At 39.1% G+C, this 17,049-nt stretch overlaps 2 protein-coding genes across 2 annotated transcripts in view; both read left to right on the top strand.

Moving 5' to 3' along the window:
* Positions 1-17,049, top strand: part of LOC311077704 (B-cell receptor CD22-like) — a 68,593-nt gene that overhangs the window by 27,906 nt on the left and 23,638 nt on the right. The window lies entirely within an intron of this gene.
* LOC311074697 (uncharacterized protein) lies at positions 524-4,838 on the top strand. Its single transcript, XM_084101534.1, has 6 exons — positions 524-1,462; positions 1,740-1,836; positions 2,298-2,399; positions 2,561-2,736; positions 3,245-3,346; positions 3,812-4,838. Exons 1-6 carry the CDS (start codon positions 564-566, stop codon positions 4,524-4,526), a joined length of 2,091 nt encoding a protein of 696 aa, XP_083957660.1. The 5' UTR covers positions 524-563; the 3' UTR covers positions 4,527-4,838.

The raw sequence follows: 17,049 nt of genomic DNA, 5'->3' as shown, positions 1-17,049 counted from the left end.
CTCAGGGCAGAAGTCATATTTTTCTGGTCTCAGGGCAGAAGTTGTCTGAGGGCAGGACGGTGAATCTCTCCTGGTCTCAGGGCAGAAGTCGTATTTTTCTGTTCTCAGGGCAATATAGTTGGACAAAAGGGAGTCAGCTGTCTTCTCTGGTCTCAGGGCAGAAGTTGTCTGAGGGCAGGTGAATCTCTCCTGGTCTCAGGGCAGAAGTCATATTTTTCATGTATTATTTAGTATATTAGTAGTTTGTATAATTTGCAGCGCTGCCTGGAAGACTTTATTGAGGGCTCAAATTTCCATCAAGCGAAAAAGTCAGGGGAGAGATAAATGCAGCCAAGACTTGTAAAATAGAAAAGCGAAGATGAAAAGACATGTTCATTTTCTTCTTCTTCTTCTTCTTCTTCTTCTTCTTCTTATTATTATTATTATTATTATTATTATTATTATTATTATTATTAGACTATGTTAGTTAAATATTCAAAATATTTATCAGGACCGATCAGTTTGATCTGTGTTTCTCCAAAAATCTATATGTCCAAGTATAGTGTCTTTTCTAATTTCAGAATATGGCGACACATTGGGTGAATGGTGTTAAAAAACGGTTGAAGAAGCCACATGACTCCAGGGTCCACCAAGATGTTGTTATTATTAGGGGGGATGCCAAGGAGTTCATGGAGGGTTACATCAAAGAAGTGCAGGAGAAGGAGCATTGCTACTTCAGACCCCCAGTCTGCCGCCGGCAGGACTATTATTACTATGGCTGTGACCGTGGGAATCACGCTGCAGGCAAAAGTAATGGAGAAGCCACACAAACTCGGGCCAATTCTTGCAAGGCATACATCTCTTTCAAAGTCATCACGGATGCCGGAATATCAGGTGCCATAATCCAAAAGATGCTACAGCACACTGGCCATGACGAGGCTAATTCTAAAGAGAAAAACCGCATCCACCCAGACCTGCATTCCCTCATTGAAATATGGCTTCAACAGGGTTGTTCTACTTCTGAGATCTTAATAAAAAGCTATGATTGGGCTCAACAAAATGGGCATGTGGACAAAAAAGACCGCCGGTTTTACTTGACCCCTAATGACATTCGGCTTTTAAAGAAAAACCTCAGAGGTGTGGGTGACAGTGATTCTGTCAGTGTGGACCATTTGGTTTCCATGGAACTCAGAGACAACATCTGTTTTTATCAGCCACTTCACAATGAACAACCATTCATTTTAGTTGTACAAACACCATTTCAAAAACAACTTTTGGAAGAGAACCCTCATCCAATGGTTTTCATGGATGCTTCATACAAAGGCATAACAGCCTACGGGTATGCATTTTATGCACTGTTATTGATAAACAAAACTGGAAGAGGCGTGCCATTTGCCTATTTTATCCTGAGCAAGGAAACTACTGCAACAGTAAGCCTCTGCCTACAGAAGCTTCAATTGAGTAACCCAAGCTTCTATCCAAGGTCAGTCAAATGTTAGCATAATTTGTTATACTGTATTTATTCTTTTCTTTGTAATTGGAACAACAGGAAATATGCATGTTTGACTTTGAATCTGAAAATACTACTGCACTGAGCTACAGCTTTTGAATTTTGGATCTCACTAGGTTCTTAACTCTCTATTCTAAATTTTCTTGATACAATGTTTACACTGTATACAATACACTCTGTCTAATGTATGCTTTTGGGTGTGGTGCAACTTTTTCCTCTCTTTTCTTTTCTTTCTTTTTCAATGTTACAGGTCAGTGATGATGGACCGTGACTTGAGAGTGCTTAATGCTATTAAAAGCGTTTTCCCAAATGCAAAGCTTCTCCTTTGTTGGTTCCATGTGCTTCAGGTAAGTCGATGAATACAATATCCCTATTTGTGACATTTAAATCTACAATGTTGTGCAGTTGACATTGACAAACTAACAGGAAAGGTCAACTGAGCAGGTACAAAGTACTATTCTAAGGATCTTTGGCACAGTGTGCTGTTTTCAACAGTGTTCTTTAAAAATGTGGTGGGTGTGTAAACAAGTGTAATCTTTAACTGTACTGTATATTTAAGGGCAATCAACTAGTGGTCTGCAATGTAATTGCAGGTGGTTGTGACATAAATACTTACAGTTTGCAGTATATGCCTATTTAAAATCCTGAATTCTACTTACATGAAACATGAAAATTTGGGATATATACAGTTACATTGCAGTACAATAACATAAACTCCCTTTTGGCCAAGCAATGGAAACTAACTGCCACGTGACAGGGTGAAATAACATACCCTAATGTGCATCTGAAGCAATTTATGCTGTTATAGGCTGTTAACCGGTGGCTTGTGAAAACAGATGGAGGTCACCTGACACCTGAACAAAGAAATGTGGTCATTCATGCCATGGCATCAATGAAAGCATGCCTGACGGTACTATATTTTCTTACATTCATAACCCCAGTGCAACTAAGTGGTCCTGACCAAATTATGCATTCTGTAGTGTACATAATAGTGAGTTTACAATTATTTATGCTTTTTTCTTTTTAATGTTTGTATATAAGCATCTCAGATTAAATATGTTTTCCACTAAGGAGGAAGAGTTTCTCAATGTATCTGCCAAGAAATGCAGTGAGATCGACACCTTTTTGGATAGTCCCCATGTAACAACTTATCTGAAGACAAATTGGTTTACTTATGCGGAGCTGTGGGTAAACTTTGGCAGAACGTTCTATCACTGTAGCAGTGAGACAAACAACAAGGCTGAAAGGTATTTTACTTACATTTGCCAATAATATTTCAAATAATTTATTTTCATATTGGGATCGGAGTATTTGCTTAAAACATCAAGGTGTTGCTAACATCATGTTCCTAAAATTATGCATGCAAATATAGTGCCAGTCTCTACTAGCTTTTCTCAAAATGGCATGGGCCTACCTAATACCACATATTGAACACTGACTTACTATGCACTGAATGTTACGTCTTACCACAAGGCCGGCTCACCTCGTGGCCTGACTATTGGGAGGCAAAGTTTACCATGAGCTGAAAAACCCATATTCACCAAATCAGCAGTTAATGCAGCTCTTTAGGTTGAATGAGCGAGGTTTCACTAAAGTCAGAAAAAATATGTAGGAATCAGTGTTTTACACTGATAGTTTATTTTGTATTGCTATTCAATTATTTTCTCCCAATTTGATAGGAAGCCAATGGTATGGTGGGTGTCAGATTTGTAATTGTCAAGCTTTTCACGTTTTTCATGCCTTTCTGTCTTAAAGATTCTTCCTTACGTTGAAATACCAGTTTCTGCGAGGCCAGGCAAACCGAAGAGTCGACCAACTTCTGCTTTTGCTATGTGGAGATGTAGAAAAGTATTACAGGTTAGTAATCTCTCTAACAGGGAATGTGGATTTTGCCAAATGGCTATTTCAGCCTGTTATAGAATAAAATAAAATGAGACGCAGCTACTTTCATGAAGCTTGCCACCCTCTCACAGTCTTAACAGTGAATTAAATTTTTTATGGAGCTGTTGCAATAAAAAACAAGCACCATGGCAATGACTACACAATGAAACTTGCATTTAGCTAAAATCTATCCAACAATAAGGGCCAATATACAGTATGGTTATGAGTTTATGGTATTGCATAACAAGTTATTGGCCATACAATCAGAATATGCAAAATGTGTGCCATAAAAAGTTTGTGATGGTGCCCTTACCTCTGTTGCAGCTAGCTAGGGCACACTCTCACACACTGGTGTCCTGTCGCTCCCCACTGTCCTATCTGAGGCAAAGGCTACTATTTTACTGTAATTCCAAATTTGTGTCTTGTTTTTCATTACTGCAGCTACATGGATGGCCTCAGCGAAGCAGGACGACTGACATTATCCAGCTCTGCTGCTCACCAGGCTGCTGCGCTGCTATTTAAAAATGGTGTGGGCAAAGATTTGGACATAGAAGCGGGGCAGTGCTTTGTGCCGTCACAGTCAACCAACACAGCCTACAAAGTTAACTTGTTACACTTCACGTGTGAATGCACCAATTTCCGGATGGGAAACATATGCAAACATCTTCTCTTGGTGAAGATGGAGGTAGGCAGGAGAGGTATTGACATTGAAAAAATGCGGAATAATAAAGCGCTAGAAATCATCAGCCTCCGTCTCTATCAGCAGACTGAAGATGAAATAACCATCTTCAATAGTGATGGGACTATGAGTATTGTGAATAGGAAAACTCCGACTTTGTGCACATGCATTGCTAATAGTTTTGGAGAAAGATGTGTTTGCATACATGTCACACATGTCCTCAAGCCTCAAGACATTCTCACAGACAACAAAGAAAATGCACAAGTGTCTGAAGCCTCCCATGGGAATCCTCCCATACAGTCCATGTTATCAGACCTACTAGAGTGGAGCAAGTCCGAAGCATTTGAACATACCCCTGAACTGTACAATACCATCCAAAGAGCACACAAGCTGGCTTTTGGAAAATTCACTGCTGTGTCCAGAAAAAGGAAAATTACCCCTTTACATGGTTACCGTAAAAAAATTAAAAAAAGCTAGACTGCAGAGAGCAGTAGTTGAGAACTTTAAAAACAAAAGAAGAGCAAGAAGATTGTCTTGATTGGTTGATGAATTTTCTTGGTAGTTGATAAGGTAAATAAAATACTGATAATTAAATCAAAGTTTTATGAAGTTTTGGGAAATATATAGACTTCTTACATTAATGGCAGAAGCAATAGTAGTGTTTTACCAATATGAAATGTAAATTATACCAGCAGAGTGGTGAAGTACACAGGTCCCGTAATTCAGTAAAAGTATTGATCCCCAAGAAAAATGTACTCACAATTACAAATAAAGAAAATTGCTTTATAACTTTGATGCTTTGATACATTCTCAGTCCAAAACCAAGACTTTCCATACATTCTTATGGTTTAACTTAACATGTATTTGGCAAATTATGTTTTCACCCTTGTGTTGTCTTCTCGTCAACCTTGAGAAAAAACAAAAAAAACCCACTTTCTTCAACGTTTGACGCCATTTTTTCACAGTTTGTTTTTGCTTTTTCCAACGTTTTAAATTAATTATTTCTTTTACACATTTTCAGTGCTTATTTCTACGTCCCATATTTTCTGATATAAAACAAAAATTGAAAACGGGTCAATTTCACCCGAAGTCAACACAAGGGTTAAATCACATCTATATTGTGCAAAGTGGTTTACTCAGTAAACCATAAAGACTATTCCTTTGTCAAGGCTACCCATAAATGCTGATACCACTTTAAAATTGACATGCTTTATTTACTTCTGGAGGCAGTGGAGGTTCTCTGCCTCGACCAGGCACGCATCAATTAAAGAAAACGCACCCTTCAACATTTCTGGCCCAAGGCCATGCGTAGCGAGGTTGTAATAGGACCAGTTGGCCTCCATCGCGGTCTTTATCCTTGTTAGTGTCTGCCTGCAAAAGTGTTAAAAACAGATGTTATTGACATAAAGAACAGTGGTAGAGGTGATGTAATACAATAATGCATATGTAGATCTAAGCCTTTTTAATCTTGCATACTGGCATTGGTAACAACAGATCAATGAACCTGCAGTGTTGGGCCTTGACGATGGCCTCAAGATGTTGGTCCTCCTCCAGGCAAGCCTGGCCAATTTTTTGAATTGGTAGGTATTTAAAACCCATGTAATTTACATCCTCTGCAAGGGCCAGACATTCTTCTACAAATACACAGTGCAAGAGAGTACAAAAAAATTATATTTTTGTCAAACTAAGAATGGAGTATAGACTGTTAAGGACAGAAACGAGATTCAGTCATTCCAAAAAACTTCTGATCAACATGTGAAAGTGCCTTGATGATGCCATTTGATAAGTCCGCCTAGTTGATAAGATCTATGAAAATTTCATAATTACAGCCTAATGTTACTTGGGGAAGAGGTAAGTCCTGTTAATTCAAGACCTCTCAGTAATACAAAGGCAAGGTGGATTCTTTCTGAGCCTACTTATCCCAGAATCTTCATTTAAGTGGGCTAACATCTTACAGAGACATAAGACACGATAACGAGATAGCTTCTATAAACAAAAGATGTTTACCCAACCTCCTATCTCACCGTTTTCTGCAACCAAAAACATAAAGATCAGAGTTAATAATCTATGTGCATCCGTGTTGGTGGCAACTTCTAAGTGAATAGGTCAATGATGCAATAATCATAATAAATAATAAAACTTGTAAAACAAGATTTGAAAATTAAAAAATATTTTTGCTATTTGTCTTATTCATTCTTATGATTTGACATCACAGTGAGGTTGCAATTTCACCCCGATTGCATGCCATACTGCTGTAAAGTGTAAGATGGTGGTATTGGAAAAGCCTAATATTTCCTGAGGTGGTACTCAAGGTAAAAAAAAATTAAAATCACTGCCCAATGTCATGCAGAATAGTTATTTCTGGCAATGTGTTTGTATTGTGCGTAACGAGAACCAATTTCAATGCCTTCACATCCTGCCAAAATAGTGCAAAATTACCAAAATCTTAATGGTAACAAAGATTTCCGCCTAGCCAGACTATTAAGAAAAGATTCTTATACCAGCTGTGTGAAGTGATGGGTGGTTCACTGCCCTTAAACTCTTGCACATCATGTTCTTAACCTCTAGACCTCAGTTACCTTCACACAACTTGCTGACACTTGTTGACAGCCTGATTCGTGGTCCTGGCTCCACCTGTGAGTCGTGCAACTTGGCCATGAGCGCCTCTTTTTGGCTCTTGCCTTTCCTTAAGTAGGCCACCAGAGCATTGGGCGAATAGCCCTCTGGTGGCCCACACCTTCTAACCAGTTCCTCCCTAGTCACTTTATATCTGCAATATCAGTGGAGATTTTAAGCAGGCATATAGAGTTAAAACAATCTTCTACCTTGTAGAAATGTTGGTAGGTAACACTTTAGGTACAGGAGAACACATACATGACACCTTAAAAAGGGTTTTAAATAACTTATTCCTAACAGCTTCTTAAGACATGACTCAGTATTACTGACTTTGGCCCAGTATATCTAGGTGGAAGCTGGGGACTTTTAAAGATTTATTCCACAGCAAAGGTGCTGCAAGTAGGAATTTTGTGCCATGTTAGCATGATGAGCCATGTAAGAGGCTGTTATGAGCTTTTGTAAAGGCTTAGGAATATGATATGCACCTGTCCTTACAGCAAGAGTTTACCTAAATTTGGGAAATTAGTAATTGTCTGTAGAGAAACAGATTTCTGCTTAAAAATTCCTTCTGTGTACTTCTGATAGCCCGGTTACCAGCCCCACCTACTTCATTTCATACAGTGAGTGTGACCCCGCGCAATCACAGTTCCGGACTTTGAAAACATACCAAGCCAAACGCGTTCCTCCCTTGTACACAGAAACATTTTTCGATTGTCTACGTTCGTTGGTACCTCCCAAGAAGGTAATTTCTCAGGGCCAGACATAACTGCAGAGCAAATTTAAATTTAAATATAATAGCGTGCAACACCGAGGGTTATACCCAGTCTAATATAATCGTGCAATGTGTAGACCTGTGCACAGTTATTGTTTGGAACTATTAATTGCTTAGGAAGAATTATGTAAATGTATGAAATATTGATGGTAATGACATACAAAGTTACCTTTTGGCCTTGGTCCCGTCAGGTCCCGTCAACACTCTCCACTTCGAATAATACTGTAGAAGTGAAAAAATATTGTTTTTATTTTATTGTCAACTCATTTCATGGCCAAAACTATGCTGACCATAAATACAGTATCTTCCTACCTTGTTCACCCTCTGTGGACTCAGATTCCTGTGCAAGGCCACCATCTACTATATATAAAGAAGAACTCCGGTGAATTTTAACATTTTTTTGTAAATTTGGAGTGCTGTCAATACAGAGAACAACTACAAAAACCGGTGTTGCCTACACCATGTTATCCTCTTTTTAAAATTTGCACCCTGTTGACTTCAATAGGGCAAGTCTTAAACCTGCTTTTACCCTCTTAACATCCTTGATGTGTCATTACAAGTGCACAGCCAATGTGAGTGATTCCTTCAGAGTGAACACGGGTTGAATCTGACTGCAGTAGATGTGAAAGATATGAATAAAAGTGAAGTTAATTCAGCCAGCGCTCATACCTGTATTTCGATTGTCGAGTTCACGCGCGTGATCATAGGTAACTAAACCTATGCGCGTGAACTCGACAATCGACTACTATGGCCTTCGACCGAAAACAGGATGTAAATACAGGTATGAGCGCTGGCTGAATTAACTTCACTTTTATTCATATCTTTCACATCTACTGCAGTCAGATTCACCCCGTGTTCACTCTGAAGGAATCACTCACATGACCTGTGCACTTGTAATGACATCTCAAGGATGTTAAGAGGGTAAAAGCAGGTTTAAAACTTGCCCCATTGAAGTCAACAGGGTGCAAATTTTAAAAAGAGGATAACACGGTGTAGGCAACACCGATTTTTGTTGTTGTTCTCTGTATTGACAATACTCCAAATTTACAAAAAAATGAGCTCAATGTTAAAATTGACCGGAGTTCTCCTTTAAGACCAATCAGAGAACAGCATTCAGGGAACAAACTGTTTCAAAAGAAAGATCTCTGTACTTTCCTAACAGCAAAGTTAATACATCAAAGACACAATTGCTTACTGAAAAGATCCCTACATGTATGTTGTGAGTGAGTGACTCGAATGCTGACCATAAATACAGTATCTTCCTACCTTGTTCACCCTCTGTGGACTCAGATTCCTGTGTAAGGCCACCATCTACTATATATAAGACCAATCAGAGAACAGCACTCAGGGAACAAACTGTTTCAAAAGAAAGATCTCTGTACTTTCCTAACAGCAATGTGCTGTTGGTGGCAGAGGAAAGGTGCGTATGTGTGTGTGTGTTCTCTGTATATTTTTTTTTACCTGCACATGGGTGCTCTCCAACAGGTTGATCTGTCCAAACATAAAAGAAAACAAATGCCTACATGAAAGATCTTCAGGTGGGCTGTGTGTTTGTATATTTCTTACCTAAAAAGCAGTGCTATGTGGATCAGTTAATACATCAAAGACACAATTGCTTACTGAAAAGATCCCTACATGTATGTTGTGAGTGAGTGACTCGAATGCTGACCATAAATACAGTATCTTCCTACCTTGTTCACCCTCTGTGGACTCAGATTCCTGTGCAAGGCCACCATCTACTATATATAAGACCAATCAGAGAACAGCATTCAGGGAACAAACTGTTTCAAAAGAAAGATCTCTGTACTTTCCTAACAGCAAAGTTAATACATCAAAGACAATTGCTTACTGAAAAGATCCCTACATGTATGTTGTTAGTGACTCGAATGCTGATCACCATCTACTGTATTTAAGACTGTGTGTGTGTGTGTGTGTGTGTGTGTGTGTGTGTGTGTGTGTACCTAAGCTAATCAAGAGCAGAACCAGTCTTGGAACAACATTGGTACAAATTTACTTAACATTAACAATTATACTAGGTTTGGTTGTAGCTTGTCTACATACATCAGCCCTACTTACCAAACAGACTTGCCTAGAATCTCAATACACCTAAAATTAGTCCCAGTCTGTGGCTGTTCTTACCTGTATTTTTAGACTTGGCGATTTTTCCCTAGAAAAGAGAAAAAAACATTGAGTCAAGTATACAATGTGTTGAGAAACAGTATGTATATTTTGATCATTAACCCTTGCCTTTTTTCTTCTTAGAGTCTTCGTATCTAAAAGAAATGAACATGTTTCTTAATGTCATTTTAATGTTATTATAATGTTTCAAAAACCAAATAATAATCATGAAAATAATGATTCATTCTGCATGCTTATTTCAATGTGCGTAGAACCAAGACAGTGTATTCACCTCATCCTTCTAAGAAAGATCGTAAATAAATAGCATCTGATTTTGAACATAAACTTAATGTCGTATTTTATGCTTGAAATGATGTAGTAACAATGTACTCCGAAGTATGACATCCTCCGAATTTACAAGTTAAAGCTACCACTCCAAATCATCAGTAAGTTAAACTTAATGCAGGCAGCTACAGGTAGCCAGCAGAGCTCAATAAGGAGCACCCATACCGTACATATGTCTACTACTTACCAAGGGAGTTGAACAACAAAGTCCCAAGTCTCTCACGCTCTTGAGCGATAGGGAGGCATTGGAGGTGCCCTTGTTGTCCCTGGAGGATCATTTCTGCAAACTAAAAGAGCAACAGAAAGTCTATTTTAATGAAATAATGTAACTTATAATAAATGTGAACAACAAATTGTGGTAAAAAAAAATTGGACTATATTACAAGAGAAGATTATGGTGCTCATTTAATAATTATATGATCATGACTCCTGTATCGTGTGCTGAAGGTAGTACTGTGTGCATGTCAAAAATCTATTAATATTTGATCTGAAACTTTCATTCAAAATTGCTCTAAAGTGAAAACTAAAAATATTTATATTTTCAAAAGAAAACAGAAACATTATGCAGAAAACGACCAAACTGTACCATTAGTGAGAACACCCCACATGACAAAGAGTCGTTTTGTAAGTCATGGTCCCTCTTCATCATCTTCCAGGGCCCTTGGCAGCCTCTGCTAGCAGCAAATAAGCTGAAAGATTAGAGAAAATAATTGTGAAGGAGATCTCTGCAGAATTTTCATTATCTCATTTTATAGAGCAATACAAAAACCTTGTACCTCCAATTTTCAATTATTTGGAAGCAATGCTGTGGTTGCTCCCCCAAGGAGTCGATGTAGGTAATAGTTCCCTCTTTCAAGTTGCAATGCTATACAAAAGATGGGAAAACATATGAGAAAGGTTTGAAGGAGAATTTCAACCAATCTGTGTTGAAAATGATTGAAATTCTTTTAAAATGTGAAGCACTAACAACACAAATGAGAATGACACAACAGCAACAATAATGACTAGTGTGATGCTATTTAGCGAATAATAGTCTCTGCATAACCTAACAGCAACCTACAAAGAGGGTCCAGTGGCACTCTCCCAGCAAGTAGGGCCCGAAGATGGCACTGGCTCCTTTAAGAATGTTTTTCTGACAGGAAAAGAAGAAAACATTCATGAACAAACATAAATAAACTTGACACCTAATGTGTTCAGCAGCACTGAACAATAACTTTAAATATTTACATAACTCTTACTTTTAAGAAATAAGTACTCCTGGCCCTGGAGCTGCCCTCCAAAATGAGGCGCATAGCCTGACTATTAATTGCCTCTGTCCCAGGCTGGCTCTAAGCGAGGGAGAGAAATGGTTTAAGTCATTAAATCATGTTAAATCTATATTTGAATAGTATGCATGTGAGTGAGTGAGTGAGTGAGTGAGTTTTGTAAAAAGGTATGAGTTACCCTGCTCATGACGTAAAATAAGGCATCCATTACCTGGGGAAGTAATACATAAAAAAATATTTTATATATATATAAACTGCAATAAATCACAATAGAGTCAAGGTGAAGGGGAAGAGGATAATTTTCTTAAAGAAATAGAAAATTACCTCATCTGGAAGTTCAAATGGGCCTAAAAGGGCCTCCAAACTACCCAGAAAGATTTTGAAAGGCCCAATTGTCCCAAGGACATCTTCACTATGAAGTCCTTGGGACTTCAGTGTTTCTAAGTCTGCATGGGTGAAGAAAATAAAAGTCCCAAAATAAGTCACCTTACTTAGGCTAACAGGCACAAATGTAATCCAATCAACTATTACATGTAGCATACAAAACTACTTTAAAGTAGTGTTAGCAATTAGGCGAATTAGTTTTTTTTCCCCGATTTTTTATAATCTTTGGCGACTAAAATTCACATTTATCGACTAGCGACTTTTTTGCCGACTTCTGAATGTGTTGGTTTCACACGTTGTTTTGGTGATAACCATCAAAATACACAGTCTAACAGCGCTCTGTTTCAAGTGCTTATCTGTGAGTTTGTGATGTCACACTAGGCTGAAACGGGCAACTAGAGCATATGGGCAAAAGTTTTAGACACATGTACTATGTTGAGGCAAGTCGGGGCCACATATTATACAATTTATAAATAGCCTAGTTGTGTTGAATGCCATGCCAATGATGTTTTATGTTACAGCAGCGCCAGCATTTCTCATTATTTCACAAATTTTTGGTAGGCTACAGCCTCATCATGGGCCTATTACATAAAAACAATCTTGCAAGTGCCCAGACCTTGTGTTGCCCATGTGTCTAATCGTTCTAAAAACACCAGCTAAAAAAAGTACCGGAATGTGCTCTGCCTGGTCGGATGTATGCAAATTATATAATTATGTATGCAGATGACGCCAATGAGTAACATAGATTAGGAAAAAAATAGTTTTGAATAACTTACTGTTCATTTGGCTTGGTTAAGTTTCCCTTTACAGGCAAAGACAAAAGACAAAAGACAAAAATTAAAAACATGTATTTCTGCTGAAGCATTAAATTGGATACTTATGACAACCTATAACTATGATACTTACATACCTGAGGCAAAACTTAAATGGAGGAAAAGACACTGGCCTCAAACTAATTCTAAGCCAGGGCAGGGTAGCCTGGGATCAGTGCAGACCTGAGACCAGGAGGGATTCACCTGCCCTGGGACAAAACTGTAGGAAACAATAGTCTCTGCCCTGGGACCAGATGATACTATGAAGAAAAGCCAAAATCTAGAAATATCTGTCTGCCCTGAGACCAGGAGAGATTCACCTGCCCTCAGACAACTTCTGCCCTGAGACCAGGAGAGATTCACCTGCCCTCAGACAACTTCTGCCCTGGGACCAGAGAAGACAGCTGACTCCCTTTTGTCCAACTATATTGCCCTGAGAACAGAAAAATACGACTTCTGCCCTGAGACCAGGAGAGATTCACCGTCCTGCCCTCAGACAACTTCTGCCCTGAGACCAGAGAAGACAGCTGACTCCCTTTTGTCCAACTATATTGCCCTGAGAACAGAAAAATACGACTTCTGCCCTGAGACCAGGAGAGATTCACCGTCCTGCCCTCAGACAACTTCTGCCCTGAGACCAGAGAAGACAGCTGACTCCCTTTTGTCCAACTATATTGCCCTGAGAAGAGAAAAATATGACTTCTGCCCTGAGACCAGGAGAGATTCCCCTGCTCTGGGACAAAATTGTGGGAAACAATAGTCTCTGCCCTGGGACCAGATGAGACTAAACAGTCATGAAGAAAAGCCAAATTTATAAATTTAACTAAATTTATAAATACAAATTTAAATTTAATATCGAGCATATAAAACAAAAAAAGCTCATTGGAATTAACATTCCAATTAACATTTGAGGGCAGCAATTGTATTCACAATGTCAAAATAAAACCGGCGTAATGTTACTTGAAAGCATTATTGATCCGTTAATAACGGAGAAATGAGAATGTTTCTCACTAGATCTAGCAGCGATGTTATTACTTCTGTGGCGAATTCAAATGCTTTCTTTACTGAATCTCTTAGCGCTGTGTAGTGACAGTGTCGCATGATCACGATCGGCTCGCGCTGCACTGGTCCAAACTGATAAACGGTCCTTCAACCACACAATAATGAGCAGTTTCGTTCCACTTGCATTTTACGTTTGCCATTTGATGTTGGGCAATGTTGTGGTCGCGCCGGCATCTCTTACGGTGCTGATCCACTTGACCGACACGACTGTTGCGTGGTGTCGCGACCCCTCCCCACATTGGTACGTTGATGGGCGTTAACCGCTATGGGCGTGGTTTTGACCGAGCGGGAAATGTAGCGTATTAGAACAGAGGACCTGCGAGAGACTTCCCTCCGTCTCCATATGCTCTACTTCTATTGGATAGACGCGTCGCGTTTAACGGACTTCATTTGCATAAAGATGGGCATCGGCCAGCTTTTTGACGCGCAGCATTTTTTCAAATGAAGCGCCGCCTTCCCGGAATGCTTTGCGGGTGCGACAAAGTCGCTTGACGTCACCCATAGGAATATAGTGGAGCGCGGCGCGACAGAAGTGTCGCACGGACAAGTGGATCAGCACCGTTACATTATGAGCGTGCTTGCCACGTGCAACGCGCCTACATCTGAAATAACGAAATTTTGGTCGGCAGGAAAAATGGTCCAATGAACTGTTCGGTTTGAAAATGCGCAGCCTACCGAAAACCGAACCGAAAGCCTCGTACCGAACGGTTCAATACGAATACGCGTATCGTTACACCCCTAAAGGTGACGTTTTTCTGAATTATCTTGTTCTTCTACATTTTTGTGATAAGAACCGCTGACAACAGCCACCATATCTATGACAGCCACTGCAACATTTTAATGCAAGCTACAACACTAGCTTGCTTCTGAAACAGTAGGCTAGCCTATCCTTAAGCTACAAGCTGCACCATTATACTATGATATACTATGATGAAAGCGGGGGGTATATAGGTGCACATACAATGCTCCATTTTCGAGAATATTACGTTTTTGTTTTTAAAAAACTTACTTTGAAATGATAACCAGCTCCTCTTGCCTGCGCACCACGGAGGGATTTTGACGGTTGAGATTGGAAATGGTGGCCCCGCCTCTGCAATTCTCTCCCCTCTTGCGATTGGTTGTCAGATTGAACCAATCACAAACGTTTCTGCCCTCAGGACAACTTTGAGTCAAGAAAATTCCCACCTGCTTTTCACAGTGGTGGTAATGTAACACTTTACTTGAGGATTAAACTCTGAATAAGTGAGAATGAATTCCTTAGTGAATGAACAGGCAATATGATGATTTTGTCATCATAATCATTATAACTGCAGTCATTCATAAACTGTGTGTGCACAAGTGTGACTTGCAAAAACACAGCTCAAGCAGCAAAAGAAAAACTAATGTTTTAGCATCAGCATCCCAACTAAAGCAAGCACTGATCTCTATAACGGTAACTTCAAACCAAACATTTTCAATTAAACATCTCAATAACAACTTCTGTATGACAGAAATAAAGTCATACTGGTTAATAATAAGTGTAATAATGTGTAATGGCTGGAAGTCAGTCGTAGTTATTGTGTTTCTCTATTTTCTGTTCTTGTGTTTCTCTTTTCTTCAGTGATTCTGCTTACAATCACTTACATATTCCCTTAATTATCTCACTGCATCGTTACTTTTTACTCGTAGTGTGGATTTCCCTGAGGGGTTGAAAGGGTTAACAGTGTAAGATAAAAAGACACACCCACAAAATGTATTTTAACAGTAATAAACTGTAAGTTATAAAACAGGTTTATACTGGCAACACTGTTGCCAGTAGTTTACTGTAAAATTATTTTTTTGGGTCACCATTGTGCAGAAGAGTAGAGCCTGTGCTTCAGTCCAGCAGAAGATCTACAAACATTGATGATATGCTGCATGTTGCTTTATTTAACAGGCGGTGACTGTGTAGTTGCTGATCCAGTGGAAATCTTTTTATGTACAATAGTTTTTTAGTGGTCTCAAATGAAAAGTTCACAGTAATGCTTTGCTCACATTATTAATGGATTATAAATTTTAGTTAATACATTTAAATGACAGTTGGTCAATTTAAGGCAGTCGGTTTCTGCAAGTGAAATTAGTTAACTTGAGTTTTAGTGCATTTTTACAGAAACAAACTAGATTACAGTAAAGAACTGTACAATTAACAGTATTTTACTGGCAACAGTGTTGCCAGTATTTTACTGTAAAAAAACCCGGTAAGGTCTAACAGTGTATATATATATATATACATTAATTGTAGGCTAATATAGGCCTATAAGCTATGTTACAAAGGTGTAGGTTTCAAACTTTAGGTGACAAAAAAAAATCACTAAAATAACACTAAAAAACATAGTGAATGACTCAAAAATAGGCATGAATCCAAAATACATAACACTTCATTTCAATTTTTTAAACTGATTTTTATTAATTAATAACACAAGAACAACAAAATCACAACTTACTCAATAGAGAAAAATAAATTGCAGTTGATTCAAAATTAGTAATAGTCTAATTGAATTGGAATTTGTGAAGTTAGACTTGAATAGTCAAAATATTTCCCATATTTGTATGTCTATGATATTAACTGAAAATTATAATCCACTGTAAACAAGTCTCATCAAAGTGGTTTCGCTATCATACGGATAAAGCTTTGCATTAACCAACTCTTAAATATTCAATGTTACAGAAAATAATCTTCATGACAGAAATTCACAAATATAGCCTATACATTTGAGAACAGAAACGCATCACGTAACTGTAAAAGTAAAAACAAACAAAAACAAAAAAAAACAACGCGCTTGTTTGTAAAAAGGTTGTGAATTAGTATTTAATACGGTGACAAGTCACGTGACAAAAGAACGAAGGACTCAAACCCGAAGACTCGAGAGCTCAAGAGATGAACGTCTCGGGTTACGTATGTAACCCTCGTTCCCTGAGTAGGGAACGAGACGCTGCATCGATACTCGATACTTTGGGGAATGCCCTCGGCATGACGCGTCTGAAGTCTGTAATGGAACTATTCCAATCTTGATTGGTGCTGTGTCTTTCGTCACTCGTGACGATGCATGTGACGGTGATCCGGAAGCTATAAAAGGACAACGGAACATAGCCGCATCAGCTTTTTAAGGGTCAAAGCAAGTCGTTCTCAGGAGTGCGAAAAGTGTGGCCGAGGGATGCAGCGTCTCGTTCCCTACTCAGGGAACGAGGGTTACATACGTAACCCGAGACGTTCCCTTTCGTAAAGGGAACTCCCGCTGCATCGATACTCGATACTTTGGGGAACGAATACCCACGCCGCCACACTGAGAGACCCCGCCCTGGTGTGAAGCAATCTGGCACACTCAAGACATGAGAACTTGTGAACCTGGTGTAGAGGGCAGATCCAGACTGTAATGTTTGATGAAGGTGTGTGGGGAGGCCCAGCCAGCGGCATCACAGACCTCCTGAAGAGAAACCCCTGCTAGCAAGGCTCTAGAGGATGCCACTCCTCTGGTTGAGTGAGCTTTTATCAGGAGAGGTGAAGGCAGATTGCGCACCTCGTAAGCTGAAGAAATAGCCTCTACTATCCACTTGCTAATAGTCTGTTTGGAGACTGGGGAGCCCCTCTTGGATAACCCAAAACACAC

Source organism: Abramis brama (assembly GCF_963993115.1).
Source record: "Abramis brama genome assembly, chromosome: 2".
Taxonomy (NCBI): domain Eukaryota; kingdom Metazoa; phylum Chordata; class Actinopteri; order Cypriniformes; family Leuciscidae; genus Abramis; species Abramis brama.
The sequence above is the reverse complement of the archived record's forward strand: the minus strand, read 5'-3'. Positions and strand labels throughout refer to the sequence as shown.